Source organism: Telopea speciosissima, chromosome 4 (genome assembly GCF_018873765.1).
Source record: "Telopea speciosissima isolate NSW1024214 ecotype Mountain lineage chromosome 4, Tspe_v1, whole genome shotgun sequence".
In the NCBI taxonomy this organism is placed as follows: Eukaryota; Viridiplantae; Streptophyta; class Magnoliopsida; order Proteales; family Proteaceae; genus Telopea; species Telopea speciosissima.
In genome coordinates, this window is record NC_057919.1 from 8,135,040 (window position 1) to 8,162,970 (window position 27,931).

Consider the following 27,931-nt stretch of genomic DNA (forward strand, 5'->3'; position numbering starts at 1 on the left):
TATCTAGAAAATATTAGCGAAGACGAGTGACGATGGATTCGACGGCACCCGCACCAAACACTAACCCTAACAATACTAGCGGCGTCTACCACATTGGGGGGATTCCTGTCGAGTTCCCGTACAAACCCTATGGTAGTCAGCTGGCATTCATGGGCAGGGTGATATCAACCCTAGATCGAGCTCAGATTCAAGGCCATTCTCATGCATTACTTGAATCACCAACCGGTACTGGGAAATCGCTGTCGCTCCTCTGTTCTACGCTTGCCTGGCAGCAGAATTACAAAACGAAGATTCTCTCTCAATCCAAACCAGCCCCCGAGGCCTTATCTGATCCACTTGCACATGGTGGTGGATTTATTCCTGAACCAGAACCTTCCGGTAATCTTGCTACTTTATCTGTGAACTAGCTAGAATCCTTGCTTGTAGATCATTCGAGGTTTCCTCGGACGTACGGCATATACAGTTGCTTGTTGCTTTTTCAAATTTTCACCATTTGATAATCATAAGTAATTTGAAAATGACTAATGCGTGATATATGGAGTGGCTCGAAGGGGAAATACATGAGCCATCTTGGACTTAAAATCTGCCCTTTCAAGCTTCTGAATCTAGTGCGCCCCGTTCGATTGATCTTGTCTTTGCCCCGTCTTGGTTTTTCCTTGATATAAATAGTTTTCTTTGTAAATATTTTCTATAGGATATCATAGAGTAAGAAAACGCAGTCACTCTGTGAACATGGGGTGGTGATATTGTACTATGATGGTTCATTTGAACTACTGCAACCTAGCATGTGACAGTTCTGTGATTCGAATCTTTAGTTCCATCATGTTTACCCCTTTTTCTTTCTTTTTATAATTGACATATAAACTTAAGTTTATTCTAGTGATTATTCATCATTGTATTGTTGTTGTTTAATTCTACTCGACCATACCATCTTTCCATGTTTATTGTAGCACAAGCAAAGAATAACGGACAGTGGCTACATGTTGATTTTTCTTAGCCCTTCAACTTCATATCAACCTTGTTGGTTTTTATGCATAGTTTGACAGTGCCAATAACATTGCTCATATTAAATTACTTTAGGTAATTCAATACCGGAAACTCTACAACCATCTCCATCTGCAAGGAACAGTAGGAGTCAAAAGATGCCGAAAATTCCTACCATCTTTTATGCCTCGTGAGTTTTATTTCTCTCTGCATTAGTATTAGGCACAATTGTTGTCTTATGCAGCTAATATGAAAATATATGGTAATTTTATTTGGGAGGTCTAATATATTGTGAAGTTGGATGAATTAAAATGTAATTCATGGACTTTTGTTGGAAGATTTGATTCACTGAAGAGGTGATAAGTTTGAAATTATTATTGATGTTTGTTTGATAGATGCTACTATTGTTACTCATTATTACTTGAAGTTATAACTTGTCTTTCACTGGTTATACAAGGAGGACACATACACAGATTAGTCAATTGATCCGGGAATACCGCAAAACATCATATCGAGTTAAAATGGCAGTTTTGGTAGGTCCTTATATGCTCTTAAATCTGTTAATTTATTCCTTTTGTTTGGATGAATTAAAAATATCTTCACTTCACTTGCTTTAGATTTCTAACCTACTTTGTATCAAATGTGTTAGACGCTTAACATTTATTTTTCTTTTTATAGTGATATCAAGTCTGTCAACCATTAATTTAAAATTTAGGGTTTTATTTCTTACAGATGGTTGTTAATGTGGCATCATGAGAGGATATTTATCAAATAATCTTTTTGGTTGTGTTTGCAAGAATATTGGGTTGTTTCATTGAACCCTTTTAGTGTTATGCCTTTACTCGCCATGTAGTTTCTAAAAACAAGTTACTTCCTAAAATGACTAAGCAATGTGTTGTTCTTCAATCTTACTTTCCTCTATAGTCACCATCATGTCTGATACATCATGGTGTAATTTCTGTCAGGTAGAGTGGTTTTTCCATAATACACCTGGAAGTGAACATACAGCAGAGCTTGGATTTTGTTCCTGGGTGTATCATTATCATCTGTTTATTCTGTCAGAATTATTCTTTGGTCTCCATGTCAATTTGACTATGCAAATTTCCCAGTCTGTGATAGTAAAACATTTTCCAATTTTAAATACAGAATAACTGGCACTTGTTTGTTTCACGCAGGTATGCCTTCAAACATATAAATCTAGGAACCACTAGGTTGACGTTTGCTTGAAAATCTAGTGGTTTCTAGTGTTTGTGGAACTGATTGAACCATAGGTCCTTTGAGAGCTGAGCCACAAGAGAAATGTACTCTGTTGTCCAGAATAATAATGAACAATAACTACCAAGAATTTTGGGTTGTTGGAATTCTTAATTTGGTTTTGGTTGTGAGGGTAACTAGGGAAAAATCTACAAAGATAGAGTTTGAATGGGATTAGAGAGAATCAAAGTAACATAGAAGAAATCAAGAAGCAGAAAAGAACAAGAGAAAATGTGAAAAAAGCGAAACATTGAATAAGATAGAGAGAAAAGGCAGAAAACACGAGCAGAAAAAAAGTTGGATAAGATAGACAGTAAAAAAATTTCCTTCAGATTTTAACTGGATATCTGAATTCCTTCAGAGTTTGAACTACAAATTCAGTTTTGGGTGAAGTTGAAACCTAAATTGACTAGTTGAAAACCAAGATTTAAGACCTGGCTGGGCATACCTTAATATCATAAAGAAAGTTGATTGAGCTTGGGCCTTGAAAAGCAAATACAACACCTAGGAGCAAAAATTAGTCTGAGAAATTGATTTTTTTTGGTGAATAAAATTCATTTCCAAAGGAGAAAGGAAACAATGGGGGCCCCTAGAAGAAGAGGGGAAGAGAAACAAACCAAAAGAAAGAGGTAAATACAAAGCCACACATACTATTAGAACCAGTGGGGGATTGTCCCAAGAGGCAATGATAAGCTTATTCTAGGAGAATCAATACATCTTGAGGGAGTCTTAGATAGTTTGCTCTGAATATCAAAAAGAATAGATTCCCAAATCTGTTGGTAGGATCTAGAACCGGAGGTCCATCTTTTGAGGATGCGCTCCATCCAAATGTGGTGAATGGCAGCTCCAAAAGCAAGCTTACCAACTCGGTCATAGACTGAGGAACCACCGAAGGACATATCCACCCATATCCATTACTGCTAAAGAGGCAAAATTCTTCTTCTTTGTGGCCAAAATCTAGTTAGAAGGCCATTCCAAATTCTTTGGGAGGAGGGGCAACTGAAGAAGAGGTAGTCAACATTTTCAATTGCATTCCAACAAAGACAGCAAAAAGGAGGAACAAAAATGTGCCTGTGGATGAGAAAAGCCTGTGTGGGCATTATACAAAAACTCGTTTTGTCTCGGTCGAGATTTTGAGAATTTTGAGTATCTCGGTCAAGTCGAAACGAAATGCAACATCGAATTGAAAAAATGCAATATTTCGAAAATTTAAAAAATTTTGGTCATCTCGTTATGGAAATTTTGGAAATCTCAGTAATTTTGGTCATCTTGTTTCGGGAATTTTGAAAATCTTGGTCATTTTGGCATTTTACACCCACAGAAAAAATACCAATTTTCGATGAAATTTCGTCGAAATTTTGATATCTCGGAAATTTTGGTTAGACCGAAACACCGAAACGAAACAAGATTTTAAACCTTGTGCTTGGGGAGGCAGTAGGATAGGGCCCGCCATAATGTGAAGCTGTGACGGGGAACGTGGGAAGAGAAGCAAACCAAGTTACTCCATGGCTTAATTTGACCATGAGATCGGATGAGATTTCACGCTGACGTAGTAGAGAACAAACCTGAGGGGGAGACCGACCAAGTAACACAATCTTCCTCCCCACAATCCTTCTAGGGATACCCGAAAGAGAGTATCAAATTGAGGCCATATGGGAGTGGGGAGGATGGAGGAGGAGCCCAATCATCATGCTGAATGATATCAGAAACCTTGGCCAATCTGTCATGATTCAAACTGTAGATACCTGTCACCCGCAACATGAAGGAGAACTCCTAAGGGGTGCCAATAGTCCAACCATAAACTAGTAGAAGACCCATCATTAATTAAGGAGTTGATAACTCTATACGCAAGAGGCCTAAGTTTCAAAATCTTTCCACAGACTCCAGAAGCATCAGTAATGAGAGGAGCTGTCCAGATGGAGTCATTATGGAGAAGCCTAGAATAGACCCAGTGAACCCAAGTACTTTTTTTCTTGGCTGCAATCTTCCAAATCAACTTGAGGATGCCAGTGGAATTGACTTCTTTAATGCGCCTAAGTCCAAGGGCCCCTTCCTTTTTAGGAGACAAACAGAGGCCTAGGAGATAGGGTAAAGAAATCTGGAGTAGTCAGATTCTTTCCAAAGAACAGAACACATAAGAGATTCCAACTTTGAGATAACAATCTGGGGCAAACGAAAAATGACTGACCATTAGATATAAGTGGACTGAAGATCCAACATGATGAGCTCAAACAGCTAGTATAAGATAGTAACTTACCCTTCCAAAGCTGAAGTCTCTTTTGCATAAGATCCAGCATGGGGGTACAATGATGAGCAGTCAATTTAGAAGGAACCAACGGCAACCCAAGATATTTTACCGGAAGAAGATCCAGAGAGAAATTAGTGAACTCCTTCAAGCAAGCTTTGACTTCTTCAGAAACCCCAGCCAAGAACAGAAGGGATTTAGAGAGTTTAAAATGAAGCCCTGACATGCTCTAAAGAATTCCTCAAGCTGGACATAAAAGACTCAACAGAAGTCGGATTAGCCTTAGAGAATATCATAAGGTCAACAACGAAGGCAAAATGGGAAAGGTTTAAGGCCTTGCATTTAGGGAGGGGGATAATAAGCTGCTGGTTTATACTAGATTGGATGGATCTGGAGAGGATTTCTAGGGCTAAAGTGAAGATGTAGGGGGAGAAGGGGCAGCCTTGGTGGATACCAACAAAGGGGGCAGAGTAAACCTGCGGGGCTACCATTGACATGGACAGAGAAATGGGAGGAGGAAGTGCAGTGGTAGACCCAATTGGTGAAAGCAGAAGGGAAAGACATCTTATTCATGACATTGGTAATAAAGTCCCATCTCAAGGAGTCAAAAGCTTTATGAATGTCAATTCATTAGGGGCAGCCGGGGAATGGTTCTTTCTTTCAAAGCGTCCTACAATTTCATACAAAGGATAATATTATCACAAATGCTTTGAACAGGGATGGAAGCCGATTGGATCACTAACTAGGGAGTCAAACACCAATTTGAGTCTATTGGCCAAAGCTTTAGAAATGAATTTGTACAGGAGATTGCAAAGGGCAGTCAATTTTTGAACCATGGTTTATACTTTATATTGATGCTAAAGAAGACTAATATTAACATAACATGTTCAGGATAATAGTAACCACTAAGCACTAATGTAACCTGAAAGGTCCTAAATTAAACATGTTTTATCCGCACCTTGAGCAATAAGGCCTCACCTACGCTCTCATGTGGGCCTCTAGGCTCCAAGGTACCTGGCCAGCACCATGACAACTATGTTATCTCAATCTAGTGTCCGTTTTATTTTTTCTATATATTGGTTTAGGTAATTTAGCATAAAATTTCGTATTCAGACTCGTTAGAATTTTATGTAGCAACTGTTCTATTGTTGTCTGTCCAATCTTTTCAGGCATCACGAAAACACTACTGCACCAACAAGCACATATGTGGACAAGAGAATATTGATGCGGAATGGTGCATGTCTAAGCCTTGAAGGAAATGTTTAATGTGTTTGTTTTCCCTTTATTTTTCGCTAACATGAGGTTTCTGTAAGTTTTCCAGCAAGAAGCTTCTGAAGGATGGAGAATGTTTTGAATCCAAGTGAGTTGTTTTTGTTTGTATATACATATATTGTCATGAATTCTTGATGTTCCTCAATTTCTTTCTGTCCATGAACAATTGATATCTGATCTCTTTCACCAATCAGAAACATGCTTAAAGTCGTAACTCACCAATCATTACAAAGTGGCGGCTGCCATGAGGCCCATGATATCGAAGACCTTGTGAAAGTCGGACAATCTGTCAAAGGTTTAGATATATTCTATTATTATTATTATTATTATTTTGAACTCAAATTTCTCCTGATTTAAGTTCATAAAAAATTGCAGGTTGTATCTAAAACTTTAACATGAACACCTTTTATTGTAGGTTGTTCTTACTATGCAGCACGCCATATGGCAAAAGATGCACGACTTGTTTTTTGTCCATACAACTACGTAATAAATCCAATAACTCGGAGAGCAATGGAAGTAGATCTTGAAGGATCGATTCTCATTCTAGATGAAGCCCAGTACGCTTTTTTTTGTTTTTATAGTTCCAATATGCATTTTCCTCAGATGCGTCTGATTATTTCAACATTTTTCACTTTCTGTTGAATACTGGAATTATTAATGATGCTCTTACTATGGATAAATACTTTTTATATAAAATGCCATTTATTATTAATATTTAATAATGCAATTTTATCCTTTTTTCCCCCTATAGATTAATGTACATTAACCTTGAGAAAGCACTAAATTTGTCATTACTTTGGGGATTTATATTTTTAAAGGAGGCGTCAATGGTGGTCTACCACATACTAACCAAAATTCAAATTCATATACTTTAGTCATTTGTTTTTTCGTCTTGTTTTCCTTCCCCTCTTCCCCCAATGCTCCTTTTAATGTCAGTATACATTTATTGCTATGTTACAGTTACGTTCTTTGTTTTGTTTTTATAACTTAAGGATTTGATGGCTAGGAGTCTTCTTTTGAGTGTTTGTTGTTGGAAAGAACTTAAAAAAGACAGAAGGGAAAAAAAAAAAGGAAGAAAGAAGAAAAAAAGACTGTCATCAGTCCTAAAATGAACCAGATAAACGATTAACAGTGGAAAGCATGCGTATTTAGAATCGAACTACTTTTCATCTTTAGCTTATTCCCATGCCTGGCAGTTTGGTGCCATATGCATTGATTCATCAATTGGTGGTTTGGGCTTGGAACCAAGATAATGGAGGAGCTCCCATTTGCTGTGGTGGAGAATTGACAGTCTGATCTTTGTCAATCTGTTAATTGTGTTGCTGATTGAGTAGCTAATGCTGTCATAGATGTTGGTTAAATTTCTCCCTGTTTCTTTCATTGAGATTGAGGGAGAAGTTGTGTTATTTTTCCATGTCTAGTATATTTGTGATGGTATTTTCAATGACTAAAGTGGTGGAAAGGCTTTCAAGAAAACCTGCAAGATGCCCTCGGAGTTGAAGGGAAGAAAACTGAAAAAGGAGTAAGATGAGGATCAGGAAGTTAATTGAAGTTGTAAGGGAGGAGATTAGGGATGGGGATTTCTGGTTGAAGGAATGTGTTTTTAATTTTTCTTGAAACACCTCCACAACCTGCTGGAATTGATTTCATGGTGGAATTTTGTTTTACAAAAGGGCAATTAGTTCTCTCCTTGTGGTGGTCTGCTGGGAGTCTTCTTTTGTTTGGTGTGCTGTGCCTTCTGTTCTTATATTTTGCCGTCGCCTTCTTTGTTTTTCCTAGCTGTGATCTGGTATGAAGTTTTTGATACCTTCCTGTACTCCGGGGGGTGTGATATTATTGTTCTTGTCTGTTATGTCTGCCTTGGTGTTTCCAGTTGTTTGGGTCATGTTCCTTGATTGCCCTTCTCGGCTCTTAATGATGGCTTTGAGGGTTCTTGAACCTGTTGTCTGTTACCTATGGATTTTCTTTTTGGGCTTCTCCGTTCTCTCCCCCTTTTCCCCTTTTTAATAAATTAACTGATTGAAATAACATAGGTGCTTGAAAAGAACTTTATAGAGTGGCTAAAAGTAACTTGAAATAAATTCATGCCTCCCAGGTGGCTATCTTTTAGAGCATACAGGCATCTTTTGATCTTAAACTTTGATTTCTCTAATATGTCTACTGCATCTTTAATTCGTATTGGTGCTGTTCATGAATGTGTTTGATGTGTCAAAGACATTGTATATTCCTCAAAATCATGGACTCTATTTCAGTATGAAGAATCCATTTCGTAGAACTTTGCATCCCTTGGGATACAGTTTGATCCATGTGAAACCACAAAAGCCCATGTTCTTCCTTACTTGTTATCATATAAACTACTATTTGTAGCAATTTAGGTTTCAGAAGATTGTTTCATCACATAACAGTAAGCAAGAGATAAGTTTTAGATCTTCTTATTTCTCTTTCTGGATTTGGGGTAATTAAGGTCATATTTGGTTGTTTCAATTTCTAATTAGATTCAACTGTATTACAGTAATATAGAGGACATGGCACGTGAAGCTGGTAGTTTGGATGTTGAAGAAGATGCGTTGGATGGTAAGTATTGCATCCATTGCTATTTCTTTTCTGTTGTATGCGGGGGTGGCAATTCTTGACCTGACCCATAGCCACCAGCTAACATCTGCCCAACCTGATCCAGTCCACAGCCACAATGCAATCATTTTCCTCTTCACTGTTTTTGGTTTGTAGATTCCCTCCTCTTTTCAAGGAATGGTTTACCTACTTGGTTTGTTTTTTGGGTCAGTTTAAATTCAGGTCAGGTTTGGTTGGGTAGTAAACTGTCATCCTCAGCATTCAAGCTGGCCAAATTAATTGCTGTTTTATTTATGTTGGGTCTAATATCCTTCCTTTATGTTGTAAATCGTTTTGAAAGCGTTGCAGACAGAATTAGGGCAACTGTGCTTATCTGATTCAACAATTTACCAACCTCTACACGAGACAATTGAGGTATTTTTTTTTTTGGGCTTACAACAGTAGTCATCATTGAGATCTGCCTGGTCAACATGGACTTTTAAGCTTGTGCAGGGAATTATAAGTTGGATTGGCCAGAGGAAAAGTACCTTGCAGAAGCATGAATTTCAGCACTACTGCACTTGGTAACTTGAAAAGTTTATTTATGTTTTTTTTGTATTAAAAATACTAGAACCACAGAACCAGAAAAACTTAGGTGTCTCTGCAAATTTATTTATTTTGTTGTCTATTTCAGTTGGACTGGTGAAAAGGCCTTAAGAGAGCTTCAAGAGGCTGGTATTTCTAAACAGTGCTTCCCAATCTTGCAAGACTGTGCATCAAAGGTATTTCTAGAAGTTAATTAGGCTTAATTCTTAATAATTATTTATCAAAAAAAAAAAATAGTTACAAAAAATCTAATAATTCTCACCCTTACTTAATGTTGTTGTTTAAGGCAATCAAAGATGCATCGATTGTGGATTCTGATGTAGTTGGTCTAAGTGGCATGTCTGCAGCGGTACTGGAAGGTACTTGTGGCATGTTTATTTTCATCCATTAATGATAAATTAGGCTTTTTATAGTTATTCTCTTTACACAATCCTTGGCATGCCATGCAGGGCTTTTCTCTGCGTTCAGTTATTTTTTCTCTGGAAATGGGCTTCATATCCATGACTATCAGCTTGTTTTACAACGCTATGCAAAAAGAGTTGGGGGTCAGTGTCTCACTTCTTCTTAGCCCACTGTGAGATAGAAAACATTTTTACTTTAAGCTGTAATTCAAGAACATTGTTATTGTGCCAATAGGAATTTAGTTCTTTAAGTTCTCCTTTAAATCAATATATTCAGATATCACTTATTATGATAGGGATTATTGGTAAACATGTTACTGCTGCTTTATTAGCTCATAGCTTAACAAATTATGTTAGGAACACTGCCTTAAATAGTCGTGTCCTACCTCTTTGTTGCTCACCATTCCTATAAGCACATCCATCAATGTGAAGTGGTCATAATGTTATGCAAATAATATCTACTAAAATATACTCATTTCTATTAATCACCAAAAAATATATGTATATATTATAGAAACAGTTTTGGGGAGTCCACTTCCTACATGCCTGTGGTAGGAATCTTTCCAACTTGCCTACTTAAAATTCCAACAAATGCCATGTGGCAGGTCAGATGAGGTCCAATTATTGTGGACAGGTAGACCCATGATTCCCTACTCACATGTTAAGTGTCAGCCCTATTGGAGTTTGCCATGTGGCAAAACAAAGCTCTTTGAAAATCCAGGGTTATGGAAGAGTGCACTGTAGTGGTCTTTTGTGAGTAACGTAAGCATGCATGGACATACACGGGATGCATGCCCATACACAGGAGGTTTTTTGATTGAATTAGGATCTGAAATCTGACAAGGGGCTAATTAAGGCCATGACCTTTCTATCCAATGTGGTCTTAATAGCTGCATCATTTGTCCACATGACAATAGTTAAAGTAGGTGCGTAGGAAAGGTTCTTACCATGGGCATGGAGTGACAATTTTTCCCATACCTTTATTTTGTAGAAGTCTAAAATGATTGCACTTCTACTCGTGGTTCCATTTTGAAGCATCACCATATGCATGGAAATGGTATGAGCTTGTGAGAATTCGAGGTGAAGTGATTCCATTCATGGTGGCAACCTAATTGAACCTAGTATTGTAATAGTATTGGTAATTATTTGCAATGCAACGATGTACAATATAGTAATACTATTTTATTAAATAATCTATTTTTCTAATATCATTTACTTTATATAACTATTTTCCCTTGTCTATACAAAGGTTGGAATTGCTACATCTTTAATCATGGGTTCCATGGAAATTCTATACTGATCTTATAAAGGCAAAATTGCCTTTTAAGTTATTAAGAGTTTCTATTTGTATTATTATTATGATGGTGATGGCATAACTTTTTGACATCTTATACTTGTATCATGGTGCGATCAGAACATGATGGCAGCTGGAAACATTCTTTCAGTCTATGGTGTCTGAATCCTGCAGTTGTTTTCAGAGAAATTGCGAATCTTTCTATGTCCGTGATTCTTACATCCGGGTAAGTGTCTAGGCACATACTAGATTATTTGAGTTTGTTCTAACTCCTGTTCCTCCACTCCTCCCTCATGAGAGTTAATTGTGAAACTTTATTGATTTGATAAAACTATTACAGCTGGGTGGGGGAATGGTTTAATGGAAGAGCCTTTCCCATCAGAAAAAATGACTTAACCAAGGGTTTCTTATCAGAGAGGGAAATAGAATAAAAACCCCTTGTCTTAAAACTATGTATTTCCTGCAATACAAGTGGTTAACCATATCCTAAACTAATGCCTTTTTCTGGATGAATGACAGCAGTGGATTTTTATAGTTACTGCTTTAGGCAGTCCATACTAGAGATGAACAAACTTTTAAATAAATGGACTTTTCATTGTTTCTCCATACCAGCAGCCAGCTGATACTTAGGGGTGTCAATTGGGACGGCTCCAGGTAATTGGGATGGGTTCTAATTTATTCTGCCTTTTGAGGCCAGGACCAGAACCACCCCGATTAACTAAACAAATACCAATTAATAGTGGGATGGTCCGGTTCTGGTTCCTAATTGGTTCTTCTCAAAATTAATGGTAAACGTTGAAAGATATCAATCCGACAATGATAAGTCCAAGTCTTAAGGTGGCTCCATTAGCCATGGCTGTTGTGACATCGTGGCGATTGCATCACTACTGGGACTGGCTGCCAGTGGTCCCCAAATGAGAGAGAGAACATTTATCCTCTAACCCTCTTGATCAAACCCCAAAAGATAGATGGAAAGTGAATGTAAAATTAGAATGGTTCCTAATCGGTTCCACCTTTTTGGTGCTTGGACCAGACTAATTGGTTATATATCCAAATCAAAAACCGGCCTTACATTCTGATGGGTGGGATGGTTCCTATCCCAGATTGACACCCCTAGATGATACCACTTTTTGTAAACATGCATAAGCATGGTAACAATTAGCATCTCTTAAAATTTAACTACCATGGAACTAATCTGTTACTCATCTTGACTGTACATACCTTATGGTAAGGGGTGGGTTTCTGCTTTAGCTGATATATGACAGTTTAATAGCCCAAAGATAATGGACCCAACTAAATCTGTAAATGAAATTGCACAAAATTTGAGGAAAGAAAGAGCTGAGGGACTTTTTATGCTGAATAGTTGTAGCCTGTAGCGATTGATATCATGATGTTTCTTTTGAAAACCACCCAGGATTTAAAAACTCAGAATTGCGATCCAGATCGGTCCTGGCCGATTCCGATCTGTCTGTATCGGTTTTGGAATCGGGGTGTAGATCCACACATAGGGTATCCGTACAATGATCGGGCCGATATCCCAATTCCCAAGGCATTTCTTAAGGAGGATTTTAGTCAAACTTTCTGGTTATTCTTGAGTATTTATCTGCTTAGTATTACAGCTTGTGGCATAATCAGGCTTTTTCTTCCATGTCTGCTTTTTTGTTGGTGGCTCAATAAACTAGGACATTATCTCCAATGGGATCATTTTCATCTGAACTTGGAGTCCAGTTTGAAACTTGTATTGAAGCTCCACATGTAATCGATGTTGATACACAGGTTTGACTCATTGTTCCCCTACAATGTCTTTCATATTCATTTCATACTGCTGGTTTTCTGTCATTTGTTACTAGCCTTCATTTGTTGCAGCTATGGGCTGCTGCCATTTCTACTGGTTGTGGAAACTACCCATTGAATGCAAGCTACAAAACAGCTGACTGTTATGCTTTTCAGGTATAGACAAATATATTCCCCTGAAATTTCACTACCCATGAAACGATACTGGTTTCATGATAATAATCTCTGAAACTGGTCGTGAAGGATGCCCTCGGTGCCACTTTAGAGGAAATCTGTAAGATTGTGCCAGATGGTGCTCTTGTTTTCTTCCCCAGCTATCATTTGATGGAAAAGCTATGCAACCGTTGGCGTGAAACAGGGCAATGGTCTCGGTTAAATGCACAAAAACCGCTTTTTGTTGGTGAGTTCTCTTTTCATTCCCTCTTAAGTCAAAATTTTATCATTAATGAACAAATATAGAGAAATTATATTCCGAGAACTGTCAACAAGCATCATCTGTTATTTTATGCTTTTTGCTTCGACTCTTGCTATGGATGCAAGAACTTAGCTAACCAATAGTAAGAGCTAGCCAAGCAAGCAAGCAAGCAACAAGGCACTATCGTGAACAAAGGTAGTGGGGAAGGAATAAAAAAGGCAGAAAAAAAGAAAAGAGTCATGGAAACTCTTGTTGCTTAGTGTCTTCTTTATCTGCATATTTTCTGCACAAGACTTTTACCTTTCTGGAAAAAAAAACTGCACAAGGTGTTGAGGTTGGGGTTGTCTAATATATTAAAGGTTTGTGTAGAGCCAAGAGGAAATCAGGAGGATTTTGAGCTTGCTTTGAAGGGTTATTTTTATTCAATTCGTCAAGGTAATGGGCCTACTTTTAAGAAACGAAGGGGGAAAAAACGTGACCTTAACCAGCTTGATGCAAAGTCCCCTCAGAAGACTTCAAAGGGCGGTGCTGCTTTACTTGCTGTGTGCAGAGGAAAGGTATGCGAGTGCTATTCGATCCTTGAGATAGTTATTTTGACCGAAATTTCTCCGCAACTGTGTCTTTCATTTGTATCTAATTGAAGTAAGGTTTTCATATGGGTTTAATGGACCCATGTATAGTCGTCTCAGAATTTACCTGAACCTTTGATGCAGTTAAAACACAAAATTAAGATTATTTTAGTGGAATCAGCCTTGGGTTGGGTTATGTATGTGTTGGGCCTTTAGTCCAATGGGTTTTTGTAATAGGCTACTTTAATGGGTCTAGATTATGGTAGGAGGTAGGAATACGAGATTTAATTTATATATGTTAGTTTGAGTTATTTTATTTCATTAAATAATTGTTATTCTTTGGTTGTCATAGGATAGGATTAGGATAGAATCTTGTCTTAGTAGAACTCCTATTCCTATTTTGCAGAGAGTTTTGGTTACGTGGGATGCCTATTAAGATCTGCTATCAGTTGTCAATTCTGGGATTCTGTTTTAAAGGATCCTATCAAGGCCTTGCTGGAAATATATCTGAGTTAATTGAGATAGGAAAAAAAGATGGTCTTTTTTCTGTTGTATTTTGTTCACAATGACATCAAGTAGAGAGTTTTTGTTTTTTCTTTGACAGTATAAGAACCTCAAAATAAGTAACCTAATAAGAGTCTAAGTTTAATTACAATGAATAAAAGCAATATTAAAAGGAAACTACAACTACAACTCAACATAACACAACGACATGGACACTCCCCCTCACAGTAACCTTTAATCCTCCCCCTCGAGCTGGAGTATATATATCTCCCATACCCAGTTTGGAACAACCACTAAGAAACATAGGTGTAAACAACGCTTTAGTGAACATATTACCAACTCGATCACTTGAATTTACAAACGGAGTTGAATCAATTTTTGAATAACATTCCTCACAAAATGATTGTCGACCTCAATATGCTTAGTCCTTTCATGGAAAACTAGGTTTCTGGCAATATAAATCACAGTTTGATTATCACACTACATCTCAATAGGTTTAGTAATTGAGGATACCAATTCCTGAATGGGAGATTTCAACCACATCGTTTCAGTTGTCGTATGTGCCATTGGTCTGTGTTCAGTCTCTGCACTTGACCGAGCCACTGTAGTCTGTTTCTTACTCCTCCAGGTAACAAGATTTCTACCAAATGTACATTATTTAGTAGTGGATCTACGATCACCATCAGCACCCACCCAGAAACCAATAATATCAGTATGACCATGACACCGATAAACAAGACCTTTCCTGGTAGCACCTTTAAGATACCTCAAAATGTGACAAGTAGCATCTCAGCGGCTCTACTTAGGATTTTTCATGAACTGATTAATAACACCCACATCAAATGAATTATCAGGTCGGGTAACGGTCAGGTAGATAAGTTTTCCTACAAGTTACTTGTACTAATGTTTATCTGCAAATTCTTTTTCATCACACTCTCCAAGCTTCAGGAATATCCACAGGCTTAGAGCCCGACATCTTAGTCTCAAATAAAAAATCAAGCACAGACTTGCTCTGAGATAGATTGATTTTTTGGTCAAAACCTGTCTCAAATCTGATAAAAAGCCTCATTCATGGATGTGATCGTCTCTCCTGCAAGGATTTGACTTTTGACAGGCTGAAGATCATATAGTCTAGTCCAGAAAAAAAATTTAGCAACTAGAGATTCAACATGTTGAGATTTGAAAACTTCAATATCAATAGAAAGAGGTTGATACATATTAAGTTCCTCCCACATGCCTTTTAGGGAATTGTAGTAGGCACCAACAAATTTGCCATTATGTTTAAAGGAGAAGGAATTTCTCATATAAATTATATACCCTGGACATATTTTGATCTTGAGAATAACATTCTTTGAGATCATCCCAGACACCCTTAGTTGTGGTACGAAAAATTATGTTGTTCCACAGCCAACAATGTGCCGCGGCATTTTCTGTTGTTCAGTTCCTTGTACTCAGCAGAAGTCGGAGCAGGTGACGGTAGAGTTAGATAGTCCATCTTCCATTTGGCATTGATTTAAACTCTGATTGTTTGAGCTCAGAGAAGATAATTGGATGCACCAGTATGCTTAACAGAGGTATTCTGGATGTTGAGGGAGTCCACTAGAGGTTTTGAATCGCCCATTATGTATATAAAAGAATAACCAACAAAGATATCTCAATGAAAACACTACACAAGAGCGGTCATTACAGCCCAAAGGCCGATAAGTAAGGATACAACCAATTCTTTAGAATGATCAGTGGCAATATGACCAATGAAAACTGCCAATTCTAACAAAACAGTACATAATTTAGTGTATAAACTAGTGATAGAATTGTAAATAGGTGGAATCTTAAATTGCTGTTTAGGGAAATAAGGGATAAGATGACATAAGGGGGATTACAATTAAGGAGGGGAGTAGTCTTGGAATAAAATAAATTTAAAAGACATTTGATTTAACTTAAAGGAGAAGGTCAAAAGAGGAATGTAATCCTTAAAAGAGAATAGCATGGGGTTTGAAGGTTGTCTTCAACCTCTTGATAGTCACGAACCAGCAGGAAGGGTTTGATGTCGAATGAGACTTCTTCCTTACGAGAAACCCAATGGACCTGGGGCTTTTGTGGTCTGAACCACTGCCAATGATCCTCTGAAACTCAGGTAGTAGGAAGCCCTAACCACAGCAGAATGGTCCACTGCAACACCTAGCTGGTGGTATTCCCAGATCTTTAGGAGATTTTGTACCACACAGAATCAGATGCTTGGATCAGCCTCAAGTTAAGGTTGAAGGACCTTACCAGGGAGGGCAATGCCCCCAGAATACTGGAAGGATCTGATGGTTATATCCTCAAAAAAGTAGATATCTCTGCTGCCAAAAATATCCCAAAAACAGGGCATCCACAGGTTAGAATCAGACCAGAAAACTTAAGATTATGAGAGCTGCGAGTGAAGAGCCTGTGAGAGATGTAATCTGCAGGCAATATCCTCCGCATCACTGCTTGCAGTCTAGATACAAGTTGTAGAAGATTGACACAAGATGCATCCAGCAGGTAGATGAAAACATCAATATATCATAAAAAGAACCCCCAGTTTTCCATGTTTTTCTCAACTAGGGTTTCATGGAATATCTGGCAGCATAGGGTGTTGCAACCCACGCAAAGATAACTCTTAAAGAGCTTTCAAAACATAAAAGGAATGGTTGGACCCTGATTTAGAGATGCTCTGATACAATGTGACAGTATAAGAACCTCAACCAGTGCTTATGATAGGAGTGAAGGAGGAGAACATGATTGAGAAAAAGAAGAAGAGAGAGCTAAGACCACGATAGGCTTCAGAATGTGTCTATCGTGGTCTAGACACATTCAAGTAATATACTTATAGTAGGAAACTACTATGAGTCTAAGTCTAATCACAATGAATAAAAGCAATATTAAAAGGAAACTACAACTACAAATCAACATAGCACAACTACAGATACAGTCCCCCTCACGGTAACCTTTAACATTTTCTTTGCCATATTTGAGGATCATGTTTAATTTGAAGTTTAGATCTAAAGGAATTTGAATGTTAAATTGCTTGACCTACATATCTTTGTCAGACTACAAGTGGTTGTTGTCCTAAGTGTAGGATGGGTGGCAGAGGTTTAAAGGTTTTTTTCCCCTCTTTGATTGTATGTTGGTAAGCGGGATTTATTTTTTGAGTCTAAACCTCGAAAGTATTAGTTTTGGTTGCTCTTTGACATCCACAGGATTGGGTAGATAATTTGCTCTGTAGTAGATTAGAAGTTTGAGTTCTGTTAACTTAGATCCAAGGGTAAACAGAACATCACAATGCCCCAGCTCAAAAGACATTGTTCTACTTCTTCTTCCCAGACTCTTAGCCCTGTGGAAATGTATACTTTGGCCTTCTATGTAAAATCATTTTTTACTTTCGTATCTATAATATTCATGCATAGCTTTTACTGGTTGTTAGACTACTTACAAAAACATAATGACTACCATATTCCATAGTATACCATCAGATAAGTAACATTACAACCTGCTCAAATGCCTAACATGTGTTCTATATCTATTCATGTACAGAAGGTAAAAAACTTTATTCTTCTTCTTGGCATTAAAGTTTTATGAAATGTTTTTTTTAACTTTGCAGGTCTCAGAAGGGATTGACTTTTCTGATGACAATGCTCGAGTTGTTGTATCCTTTTTGAATTGAACTTAAAAGTTTTCTTTGATTAGGTGACTAACTCTTCTGGAAGATTATGAAACTCTTCTTCATCTTGGGTGTTACTGGTTCATTTTCTTTGATGGAGATTCTAGTCATCTAAGGGTTAGGGCTAAAAATCCGTGAAGAATTCCAGAACCGCAAGGATAGGAACCGAGTTCAGAATTGTAAAAGTTTTATAACTCATAGAAGATTGTTCGGGTTACCCTCAAACTATGGCTGAATGTTCAGTTTAATGGACAGAATATGACTGGAAAGATAGAGTAAAATTAGATGGTCAGATGTTAAGTTAAAAAGGAATCCTACTGCTGGTAGGTAGGATTGCTCACCTTTTAGAATCGATGTCTAATTTGAAGGGTTTAAACCCAGCATTTGATTAGGGAAACAACTGAAATTAAATAGTTAAACTGAAACCAGAATCAGAACTGAAATCAGAAATTGAAAATTCACAGATTTTGAATAAGTAGACTTGAATTAGGAAACCTGAAATCCAGGAAGAAGTCAGGGTTCTGAGAGAAATTAAAATCTGAATTTCTAGGAGAGAAATTGTTGAAGGAAATATACCAGTGAATCATCAATAATCAGAGTTGCAACTTATGTTTTTGAAGCAACTTGGGTCTGAATATGAAAGCAGAACAGAAGTTGCAGGATAGAAAAGGTAGAGAAATTCTGACCTGTTTAATGAAGAAGGGATGGAAGAAAGAAGTGTTGGATTAGTCCAGGAATCCACCTTAACTGAGGGCCTGGAATCCATCAGAACTTGCTACTGAATCCACTGAGCAATCCCTCTTGAATCCACAGAGCATTAAAGCAACAAAGCCTTTTATTCAATAAAATTGTGGGTGGTGGGCATCCTGGACAGAAAAGGAATAAAAACCAAAGCAAAGACCGACTAAAACTCCCCAATTGCAGGCTCTGATGCGGAGTCCTATACTGACTAGGATTTTGAGAAAATAAGGAAGACCGATCAAAACAGGTCTGGATTTATAGAAACTTGATCCAGCCTGACTACTAACTATTAAATAAAGAAAGAAGATCCCACAAATGAACCAACTTCCAGTTCCCTGAAGTGACTAGGATTCTGGATTCTTGGACGGAATCTGTAACCACAGGCTGCTTTGGCTGACGGATTCTGACTCTTCTTCTCATGATGTTGCCATTGCCTAAATTCTGCATTATTCTCTTAGTTGTGTCCAGCTATCGTATGGTGCTTAGTTCCTTGAATTTAATGTGAATGTATTAATACAATGCCATTCATTTTAAAATATGCTTATATTGATGCTATTTTGAGTTGTTCTTGACTATTCTAGATAATTGTCGGCATTCCATTTCCAAATGTGTAAGTATTCTATAGAAACTTGTTGTGCAAGACTACCTACTGATTTAGGTACATTCATGCTGATTTATTCAAACTTGTGGCAGACATGATATTAAAGTGGCACAGAAAAAGAAATATAATGACACTTACAAGTCATCCAAAAATCTTCTAAGTGGGAGCCAGTGGTATTGCCACCAGGCATTCCGTGCTTTGAACCAGGCTGCAGGTATACTCTGTCTTTGGTCTCTGTTTCACCAATGTAGACAGGCGATTTTGTTTCAGTATAGGATAGAGTATCCACAATTTTTTTACTATATTTTTTTCTCAAAATCATTCCTGGTTTCATTGTTAGGTTGAGCTGTTTGCTCTTCATTCTCTGCATTTTCAGTGTAAGACATAAAAACTACTTTTAGATTTTCTCTAATTTTCCTGTTGAGATGGGGATCTTTGCTGTATATGTATTTCTTTGGTCTCCTTGTTACCCTGTCACTTTTAATTTTTAATGAAATCATGAATGATACTGGAACACCCATATATGTGTGCATATTCCTTTTTAGAATATTTGCAATAATTGTTTTTTATCTTTTGAATTTTTATGGTGAAGTCTATTTATTCTCGAGGGTAGCTGGTTCTTCCTTTTCTGTTTGCTAAAACATTCAACTTGACTTTTCAGCTAGTAGAAACATGCTTTAAAAAGGTGATTAATGGTTGAGCTTCTATTTTTGTTATGAGCTTCTATTTTGTTATGACCTCGAATAGAGCTGATTGGAGGGCAAGGGTCCATCTAGCCGATCCCATTTAGTTGGGTTAAGGCTGAGTTGTTGTTGTTGTTTATTTATGAATCCTTTCCTACTATCATATTAGGGGACCATTGATACCATGAGATTATAGGAACAACATACTTTCATGCCTTCTAGGCTGCATTTGGTTGCACTTCCATTCTGTAAGAGTGATCTTGGGGTGGAAATGATTTTTTTTTTTTTTTTAATTATGTTCCGTGAGGAAACTATAGGAGTAGATTGGCATTTGATAGCAAGGGGTAAGTGATTCTGGAACAGAAAAAGATTAGAATCAAAGTTTGGTAGACACTTCACATAATCACTTATGTTACCACACCCAATCATTACGAAAATGCCATCTCACTTAATACCAAAAATTACAAATTTGCCATTATGACATATGCAACCCACCCCTGGGTTGATCCCCTCTCCAGGTGGATCACCTATTTTCGTCGTAGGTACAAAGGCCTCCCCCCAAGTCAGTGCTCTAACCATCTGTCTTGTCATTTCTACCAGTTTTATCTAGAATGTCAGGGGACTTAACTCCTTGTCAAAACATGTTGACATTAAGTCCCTTATCAAATCCTCCCACTGCTCCTTTTGTGCTCCTAGAAACCCGTGTCTCCCTTGCGAACGCCCCTGCATCACCTCCTCTTGGTCCCTTTCCAATTATAACCACTCCCCTAATGGTCGTATTTGGTTTCTCTGGGAGTCTGGGACCCTTCTAAAATTCACGTCTCTATTTCTTTCACCTCCCCCAACTCCTCCATCTCCAATTATCTCTCCCTAATTCCCCCTCCCCCTTCTTCCTCTCTATTGGCTATGCCCACAACCGTGCCAATGATAGGCTGCCCTTGTGGTCCGATCTAGTTGCCATCAAACCTGCAGTCGAGTCTCTTCCTTGGTGTGTCTGTGGCGACTTCAATGTTGTTCGCTCTAGTCTTAAAAAACTGGTCAAACCCTCTTGACACTCCTTCAGTCAATGTTTTAATTGATTGTCTGGAAGACCTAGGCATAAATGACTTAAGATGGTCGGGTTCCCCTCACACTTGCACAACCGCCGTATAAGTAATGATCGGATCGCTTGCAAGATTGTCTGTGCTCTCATTAATGAAGCATGGCTCTCCTTTTACGCCAATTTCCATGCAAATTTTCTCCTCCCTGGGATTCCAACCATAGCCCATGTCTCCTCCTCATCCAACCTTATATCTCCTTTGGTCCTAAACCTTTCAAATTCTTTGACATGTGGATAAAACATTCCTAATTCCTCTCCGTCGTCCACTGTCATTCCCTTCCTCTCCTCTCTTTTGCGATCAAACTTCACAATACCAAAGGAGCCCTTAAAGTCTGGAACTCTTCTACTTTTGGGAATATTTCTTCCCCAGTCTCTTTGTGCTGTTCCAGCCTCTCGTCTAATCCTGCCTCCAATTTGACATGCTCAATCCCCTCTTGGTAGAAGAAGAGAAAAGGCTCTCCATTGAGCTTTCTACTCTCTCTGCCCAAGAAGAGAGCTTTCTCCGCCAAAAATCGCACATCAAATGGTTTGAGCTTGGTGATTCAAATACAGCTTACTCCCTCCTTGTTTGACTTTATACCAATTTCTCTTTGCAACCTTCTCTACAAATTCATCGCCAAAATCTTGGCCAATTGTCTCCAGCTGGTAGTGCCTTCCCTTGTCAGCCCCAACCAATCGACTTTCATATTGGGAAGAAGTATTTCGGACTACATCCTTCTTTGTTCCATAAAGCTTTTGATTCCTTTCGTTGGGACTTTATTACTGATGTTTTGACCCATATGGGCTTCCTCTCCCCCCCCCCTTTCATTCGCTGGATCGATGCTTGTATCTCCTCCCGTAGATTCTCTGTCCTTGTCAATGGCTCCCCGGCGGGGTTCTTCTCTTCACACCTTGGTATCTGCCAAGGCTGCCCCATGTTTCCTTTCCTCTTCTCCCTTGCCCTTGAGGTCCTCTCCAGAAGCATTCAGTCCAAAACCGATCAACTTCTTAATTCTATCATCCCCAAATTCAAAGCCAGTTTGGATATGAGCCCGTTCAGATCAGATTGCCTGATCTGTCAAACTGGGTTCAGATTGATTGATCCCTCAAACCAGTTCAAAATGTCTAATCAATGAATGATTGTCCTTTAACTCCCCATGTGGGTGGTCATTTAAATTCTTATAAAGGGCATAGCTTGTTTCATTTAAAAAAGGAAAGAAGAAAGTCATTGAGTACAATGAGTAGCACCTTAAGCGTTTGGTGCATATCTTGTTGATTTTATAACTAAGCTCATATATCTCACTGGATTTTCTGCAGGCCTATTGGCCCTATCTTTATTTGGATCAGACCGAGCCAGATGAGCAGGCCATGTGGGCCTCTAAACCTCAATGCATGTTATAGTTTATTTTATTGAATTTCTAGTGGCAAGGATTCCCAATTATTGTATTTTGCTGTGGTATATAATAGTATCAACTTTGGTCAGATTACTTTATACATTATAAGGTCTTGGTCAAAGTTAACTGGTGAAGTCATCTAATTTTGAGTGCTGAGTACATATCCTGTTTGTTTTAGTTGAATCATGAATCTGACTTCTTTTGACCCTAAAACCATTTTTTGCTCTTTTCCTTTCCCATCCCTCCATCTCTTGCTCTTAGGAATTTGTGTGCCATTCAGTATCAATGAGCCACTCTTTCTCAAACGTAGATGTACATGCTCACTAAACACCCACCCCCCAAACCAAAAAAAAATGGGAAAAGAAAAAGTCTATCATTTACACTTACTCTTAATTGACAGATTGGTAAATATGGATGCAAAGAATATTATATAATAAAATAGTGATAATCCATCATTGTGTTATCAATACTAATGTCTTTCTGCTTTCTCTAGGCCGTTGCATACGTCATAGATTTGACTATGGAGCCATTATATTTATAGGTATTGGTTACCCATCCAAATTGAGACTCATCCTCTGTCTTCAATTTGATTAATTTCAGACCCTATCAATTGCCATTATTAAAATACCCTTTTAATTATCATTTATAACTTTCAATTTATCTTATTGTGCAAGCAGATGAACGATATAAGGAAGATAGGAATAAAGCACACATTTCGAAGTGGATAAGGAAATCCATCAAACAGTATGGCGATTTTGACATGTCAATAGAAGGATTACAGTCATTTTTCCGAGATGCAAAGGTGTCATATTTTTCTTTTGTTTACATTTATTTTCTGTCTTATGCTTGGAGAGGTGGGCTTTGTTTGTTGAGTCTCTTTAACTTTAGTCTGTCAGAATGTTTGTGTTATTAAAAATTGGTTGCTTAATCTTACTAATTTGTAGGAAAAATATGGGCCAAATGAAATGAATGTGTTGGACACTCCAAACATTAAAGAGGAAAATGTCCTGTGTACAAAACGAAAGTCTTTAAGCAAAGGAGCTGTGAGAAAGAAAGTTCAGAAAATGCACAAGCATGATAATGATGAACATGGAGTAAGTTACAGCAGTATAACAACTGAAAATGAAAATCAATACTCTCAGTTTGTGATGTCTAGGAGCAAGGATGTTCCCACCCTGCCCCAAGTGAAAGTTCAATGTGGTGTTGAAGATGAAGCATTTGTTCCACTCGTTGAGAAGGATTTGGGTAGCTACAAACATGGTTCAAAATCTCGCGATATTTCGCGAAATATCGCTTAATTTCGTATATCTCGAGCTTACCGAGATGCGAAATCAGGTCGAAATGAAAAATACCATATTTCGTCGATATCTCGTGAGATATCGTGAGATATCGGCGATATCTCGTGAGATATCGACAATATCTCGATATCTCGTGAGATATCGACGAAATATGGTATTTTGGCTTAAAGTGTCACGTGAAGGGGGCTTTAATACAATATTTCGCAAATTTCGGTCCATATTTCGATGAGAGCTGCATTTGCTAAGGAATTTCAGTCTTTTGCCTATTCTTCCACTCTTCCAAGCTCTCATCCAACACTCTAGCCATTGTTCGAAGCACATTGTTGTCGGATTTTCGCGGTAAACTCATCGGAGGGTCATCTAAGCTCATCATCCAAGCTTTTTTCCACTATTTAAGGTAAATTCTATTCCTCTAAAACTATTTTTGAAAAGACTATGTACAAATTTTGTTGGATGGTGATGATATTAATATATGTTAGACACGGAGGCCGATCTACAAAGAAGCTACAAAGAATATATTGACTTAGATTGCAGTTCTAAAACAGACTCGAGGTAATTTAATAATAATTGTGTTTTTTTACAGCTATTTATCTAATAATGTACTCATCAACAACTGATGAACTAACTGGTGATGTTTTTTTTTTTTTTTTTTTTTTTAAATTTATTTATATACAGACTACATGGGCATAAGAACACATTTACTTCTGCAGGTTTAGATTCTAGAATTGTTGTATTAATTTTGTCGACTGAAAGTAGGAATTTAGACTGCTTGTCATCTTTCAAAGTTCTGAATGTTTTCTGATTTTTCATATTTTCAATTGTGTTGGATTACCTGAAGTGCTCATCTTTAATCAGTTTTCCTCTGCAAGCATCTACTTGTTTGTAAGACCATTTTAGCCGATGTTGAATTCATAACTTTTCAGGTGGTCAGAGGCTATACCTATGCCATCCTTTAATGAGAGTCGAGAAAATATCCTAGTCAAGGAAACACCTGGTTTGGGTGAGAATGGAACTGTTGGTAGTCCTCAAGACTTTCCCAAGGATGACAACTCAAATATAACCATATTTCAGGCCTCCAATGAGTTATCAGACCAACTTTCATTGCATTCGACATCCTTAGCAAGTCCAAGTGGAGCTGTTTCGCGAGGCATATGTTTTTTGATGGTTACTCCTGAAAGGAATGTTACTATGGACATCTGTGATAAAAAATCAGAAAATGAATCTTTGAATTTGAGTGTAAATTCTCATACCCAGAAATGGCGAAAGCAAACGAGTTCTCCATCAGTAAAGTTAATTCAAGATAAACAGTTTGATACTCCTGATGCCAAGTTTCCTAGCCATGTTGAGTGCATTGGAAGTGTGGGTTCATCTAAAGATGCGAGTCGCAAAATTGAATTTGGTTTGGAGGTCAAGAACCTTATATGCAAACACAAGAAGCTGAATCTTTCACAAATGCTCCCAGTGAACAACTATGGCACCTCATATGCATCTTCCAGTACTGTCTTGGATGAGATATTATATATTTGTTGCTCAATCTGCAAAAACCCATTGGGGTTGCCTGAGAATCATTTCCTTGTTACATGCTCTTTAGTTTTGTCTTCAAAAGTATACTTGGCATCCCTCCGGGAAAGTCGAGGTGCATCTCCACCCAGAAATAGATCAATAACTGTACCAGTTCTAATCTCTGATATCTCATCTGTTGATCAGCGGCTCTATAATAGACTTGTTCTTGATTGTGCTCAAAAGCATGGTGTCTGGTGTGAAGAAGATGGTTGTGTTTTTGGTACTGTTTTCTGCCCCTTCTGTTCCATCCCTGACAATTGCCTCGGTTTAAAGATTATGGCAACTGATTCATCAAATGTTCACTTACTTAATAAGGTAAGGATCATCTTGAAATCTAAATTTTTGGCATTATAGTTGCACATGGATCTTCAACTTAGGGTTTCACTCCTGATTTTGCTTCTTGCTTTGATTCTCCAAGTTTGAAATAACTGATTTCTGCAATTTCTTGCTGTTGCTACTCTAGTACCTTCAGCAACTGCTTTTTACTGAGGTTTAAGCTAATGATCCATTGACTTTTTTGTTGTATGTGCAGATCTTGTTTTATATTGATCATTTGCAAATCAAGAATCTTGAAGAATCAAAAGATGAGGTGGGCTTATGAGATTGTTATGTTTCATGGAACTAAGATTACTTGATATTGTGGCATTGCTTGTATAAATAAATGGATTTTAACTATAGAAAGAAAATACACCTGTATAGCATGTTGAGCAGCCAAGGATCCATTTGTTTTACCACTTTACCAGCTTCACATTTTGCAATTTTCAGCCAATTCATGTGGGCTCACCACCTCATCTGCATTTCTTATTTTTCATTTCTAAAGGAAAGGACTTGCATAAATCTTAATCATGATCTTTATAGGAGTGTTTATAGGACTGCTTGGTTCTCCTCGGTAGTTGACTTCTTACTTGAATCGTATCATGTGGAATTATGGTCACTGGCTCAGGCGACATTGCTGGTCACTAAACTGGCACTGTTTCTTATTTGTCTTTCTTCCTGCAGCATTCTCCTTCTCTTCTTTTATATATGTTATTATGATTAAATGAACTTTAATGGTGTTAAGATAGAATTCACGGCAGTAGGTAGGGATGAGTGTTAAATGAAAGGGAATCATTCCAATATCTGTGTTGTCTTTTTGTCAAACTCTTTGAGATAAAATTACAATTTTTTTTATGAAGAAACAAATTTTCATTAGGCTTTGCAGAGTAAAGGTATCCAAAAAGGATGTACAAGCCATACAGCTATATGGTTATATTCCCAACAAAAGAGTGATTCTTTGCAATGGTCTCACAGATCATGTCTTGAAGTTTGGAACTCAGATTTGATAAGCCATATATTTCCAGCTTACTCTCTTTCTTTCTCATTTCACAATTCTTTGTATGCTGGGACTTTTCAAGGAAAGAGTTAGGACTGATGTTATAAGTATCCACTTCCCAGGGGTTTTCTTTGTAATGGGCCTATTTTATTTTATTTTTTTGGGTAAATAATGGGCCTATTTAATGACCCTAAAATCTGAGTAGAAAGTAGGAAAACAGGATTTATTTCATTAGTTTAGTTAGAGTCATGTTTTGAGTCGGTTTCTTTCATTATTTGAGTTTCCTATTCAGTTTATGTTAGAGGGTGGGCCTTGGTGCAACGGTAAAGGTTGCTCCCTTGTGACCAAGTGGTCACGGGTTCGAGTCTGGAAACCTCTCTGCGAAAACAGGGGTAAGGCTGCGTACATTATGACCCTCCCCAAATCCCGTAGTGGCGGGAGCCTTGTGCATTGGGTACGTCCTTTTATTCAGTTGATGTTACATTTTTAGTTAAGGATTGGGTTAGGCCTTTCATTTTTAGTGTTTGAGTCTGTTTTTGAGTTTTCTATGTAAGTTTGTAAGGGGCTACAGCCTCGTACACGAATTTGATTAACATTGGTGAGAGACCAAAACATGGTGAGAGATCCGAGTCTGAGAGATTCTATCCTATCTTTTTCTTCCCTTCTTTTATTTTTTTTTTCTTTGTGTTATGAAATTTCCTGCAAATCTAAGCACCGATTGAAGTATTTACTGTTGGCGGATCGAAGTAAAATCAATTTTGTTGAATTTTTTTTATTTTGATTATAACTTGCCACTTTCCAGGTTTTGGTGTTGCCTTCAATAGATCAATTTTCTTCTTTACCACCACAGAATTCAGAAGGCTGGAGAACTACAAAAGCTAAGGTCGATAATGTTTAGTGCATTGTTCACTTTTTAGAAATTTCTTGACCCTGGTGACGGTCTCTACAATTTTCTTCAATCTTGCAGTTGAGACTACCCAAAAGAGGTCTGCCTTAGAAGTCAGAGGATCACTTTGGAGCTTAAAGAAGCTTGTGTCTGAATTGGGCTATGTGCTATCAAACTGGCTGATCATCCACCTGTCAATACTTGCAATATTAAGGGTTGAATCATGGGTGGAAATAATGCCAAGTCACTTTCTTTGTGGTTCAAAGAGAGGGAAGGTTCTTCCAACTTTCAACGGTCACTTTGTGCTTTTGAGTAGCTAGTTCGTTGGCCAATATTTTCAGAAGAGGAACCTTGCAGTCGGTTCTGGTCACTTAGTTTAGAATAAATTATAATCCTCATTATCCATAACCAAGCCTTGATTAAGTATTGGTATCCATAACCCACAACTACTGAGCACAAGATTTTCCACAGCTGCCTTAGGCTTTTTTTTTTTGGGGGGGGGGGGGGGGTTGGGTTTGGGATTGATTTGCAATGCTACTGGCTTCATGCTATCCTCGATGCATAAGAGCTGGTGGACCAGAGAAGGGTTTTTCTAGTGACATTTTCTGTTAAACCTCAGTTGTATATATTGATTAAAGAAGTCCTTGTAGGTATTATGTATAGGATGGGCATGTGCATTTTCTTCATTTTTTTTTCTGTACTTGAACAAAACTATTTTTGAAGCTGAAAAGTTCTATATTTCATTTGATGGTTTGTGCAAAGAGAAAATTAGCCCTATTATTGAGGGAATTACTGAAGATTTCTT

At 37.8% G+C, this 27,931-nt stretch overlaps 1 protein-coding gene and 1 long non-coding RNA gene across 4 annotated transcripts; both read left to right on the forward strand.

Annotated features, from left to right (window-relative positions):
- On the forward strand, positions 1-27,830 carry LOC122660238 (Fanconi anemia group J protein homolog). 3 transcript variants are annotated; one of them, XM_043855458.1, is made up of 29 exons: positions 1-378; positions 1,081-1,174; positions 1,442-1,517; positions 5,653-5,717; positions 5,805-5,843; positions 5,950-6,050; positions 6,171-6,312; positions 8,268-8,329; positions 8,667-8,740; positions 8,819-8,889; positions 9,000-9,087; positions 9,198-9,270; positions 9,361-9,456; positions 10,727-10,832; positions 12,289-12,382; positions 12,473-12,556; positions 12,644-12,800; positions 13,185-13,372; positions 17,511-17,555; positions 18,893-18,921; positions 19,005-19,126; positions 22,561-22,608; positions 22,745-22,869; positions 23,012-23,314; positions 23,868-23,917; positions 24,289-25,243; positions 25,461-25,517; positions 27,043-27,123; positions 27,208-27,830. In XM_043855458.1, exons 1-29 carry the CDS (start codon positions 33-35, stop codon positions 27,235-27,237), a joined length of 3,801 nt encoding a protein of 1,266 aa, XP_043711393.1. In that variant the 5' UTR covers positions 1-32; the 3' UTR covers positions 27,238-27,830. The 3 variants fall into 3 exon arrangements, with proteins under 3 accessions (XP_043711393.1, XP_043711394.1, XP_043711395.1); XM_043855459.1 differs by having other exon boundaries at positions 27,046-27,123; XM_043855460.1 differs by having other exon boundaries at positions 27,049-27,123.
- LOC122660239 lies at positions 7,954-8,134 on the forward strand. Its single transcript, XR_006332652.1, has 2 exons — positions 7,954-8,006; positions 8,078-8,134. It is a non-coding gene; the product is annotated as an uncharacterized LOC122660239 (long non-coding RNA).
- Positions 27,831-27,931: the final 101 nt, after the last annotated feature.

Excerpts from the sequence above, each read along its gene's own strand:
- LOC122660238 (XM_043855458.1), top strand. The coding sequence starts at position 33 with ATGGATTCGACGGCACCCGCACCAAACACTAACCCTAACAATACTAGC. Across the intron at positions 6,051-6,170 it reads AGTCGGACAATCTGTCAAAG|GTTGTTCTTACTATGCAGCA; the intron begins GTTTAGATATAT and ends CTTTTATTGTAG. Across the intron at positions 13,373-17,510 it reads TTGCTGTGTGCAGAGGAAAG|GTCTCAGAAGGGATTGACTT; the intron begins GTATGCGAGTGC and ends TTAACTTTGCAG.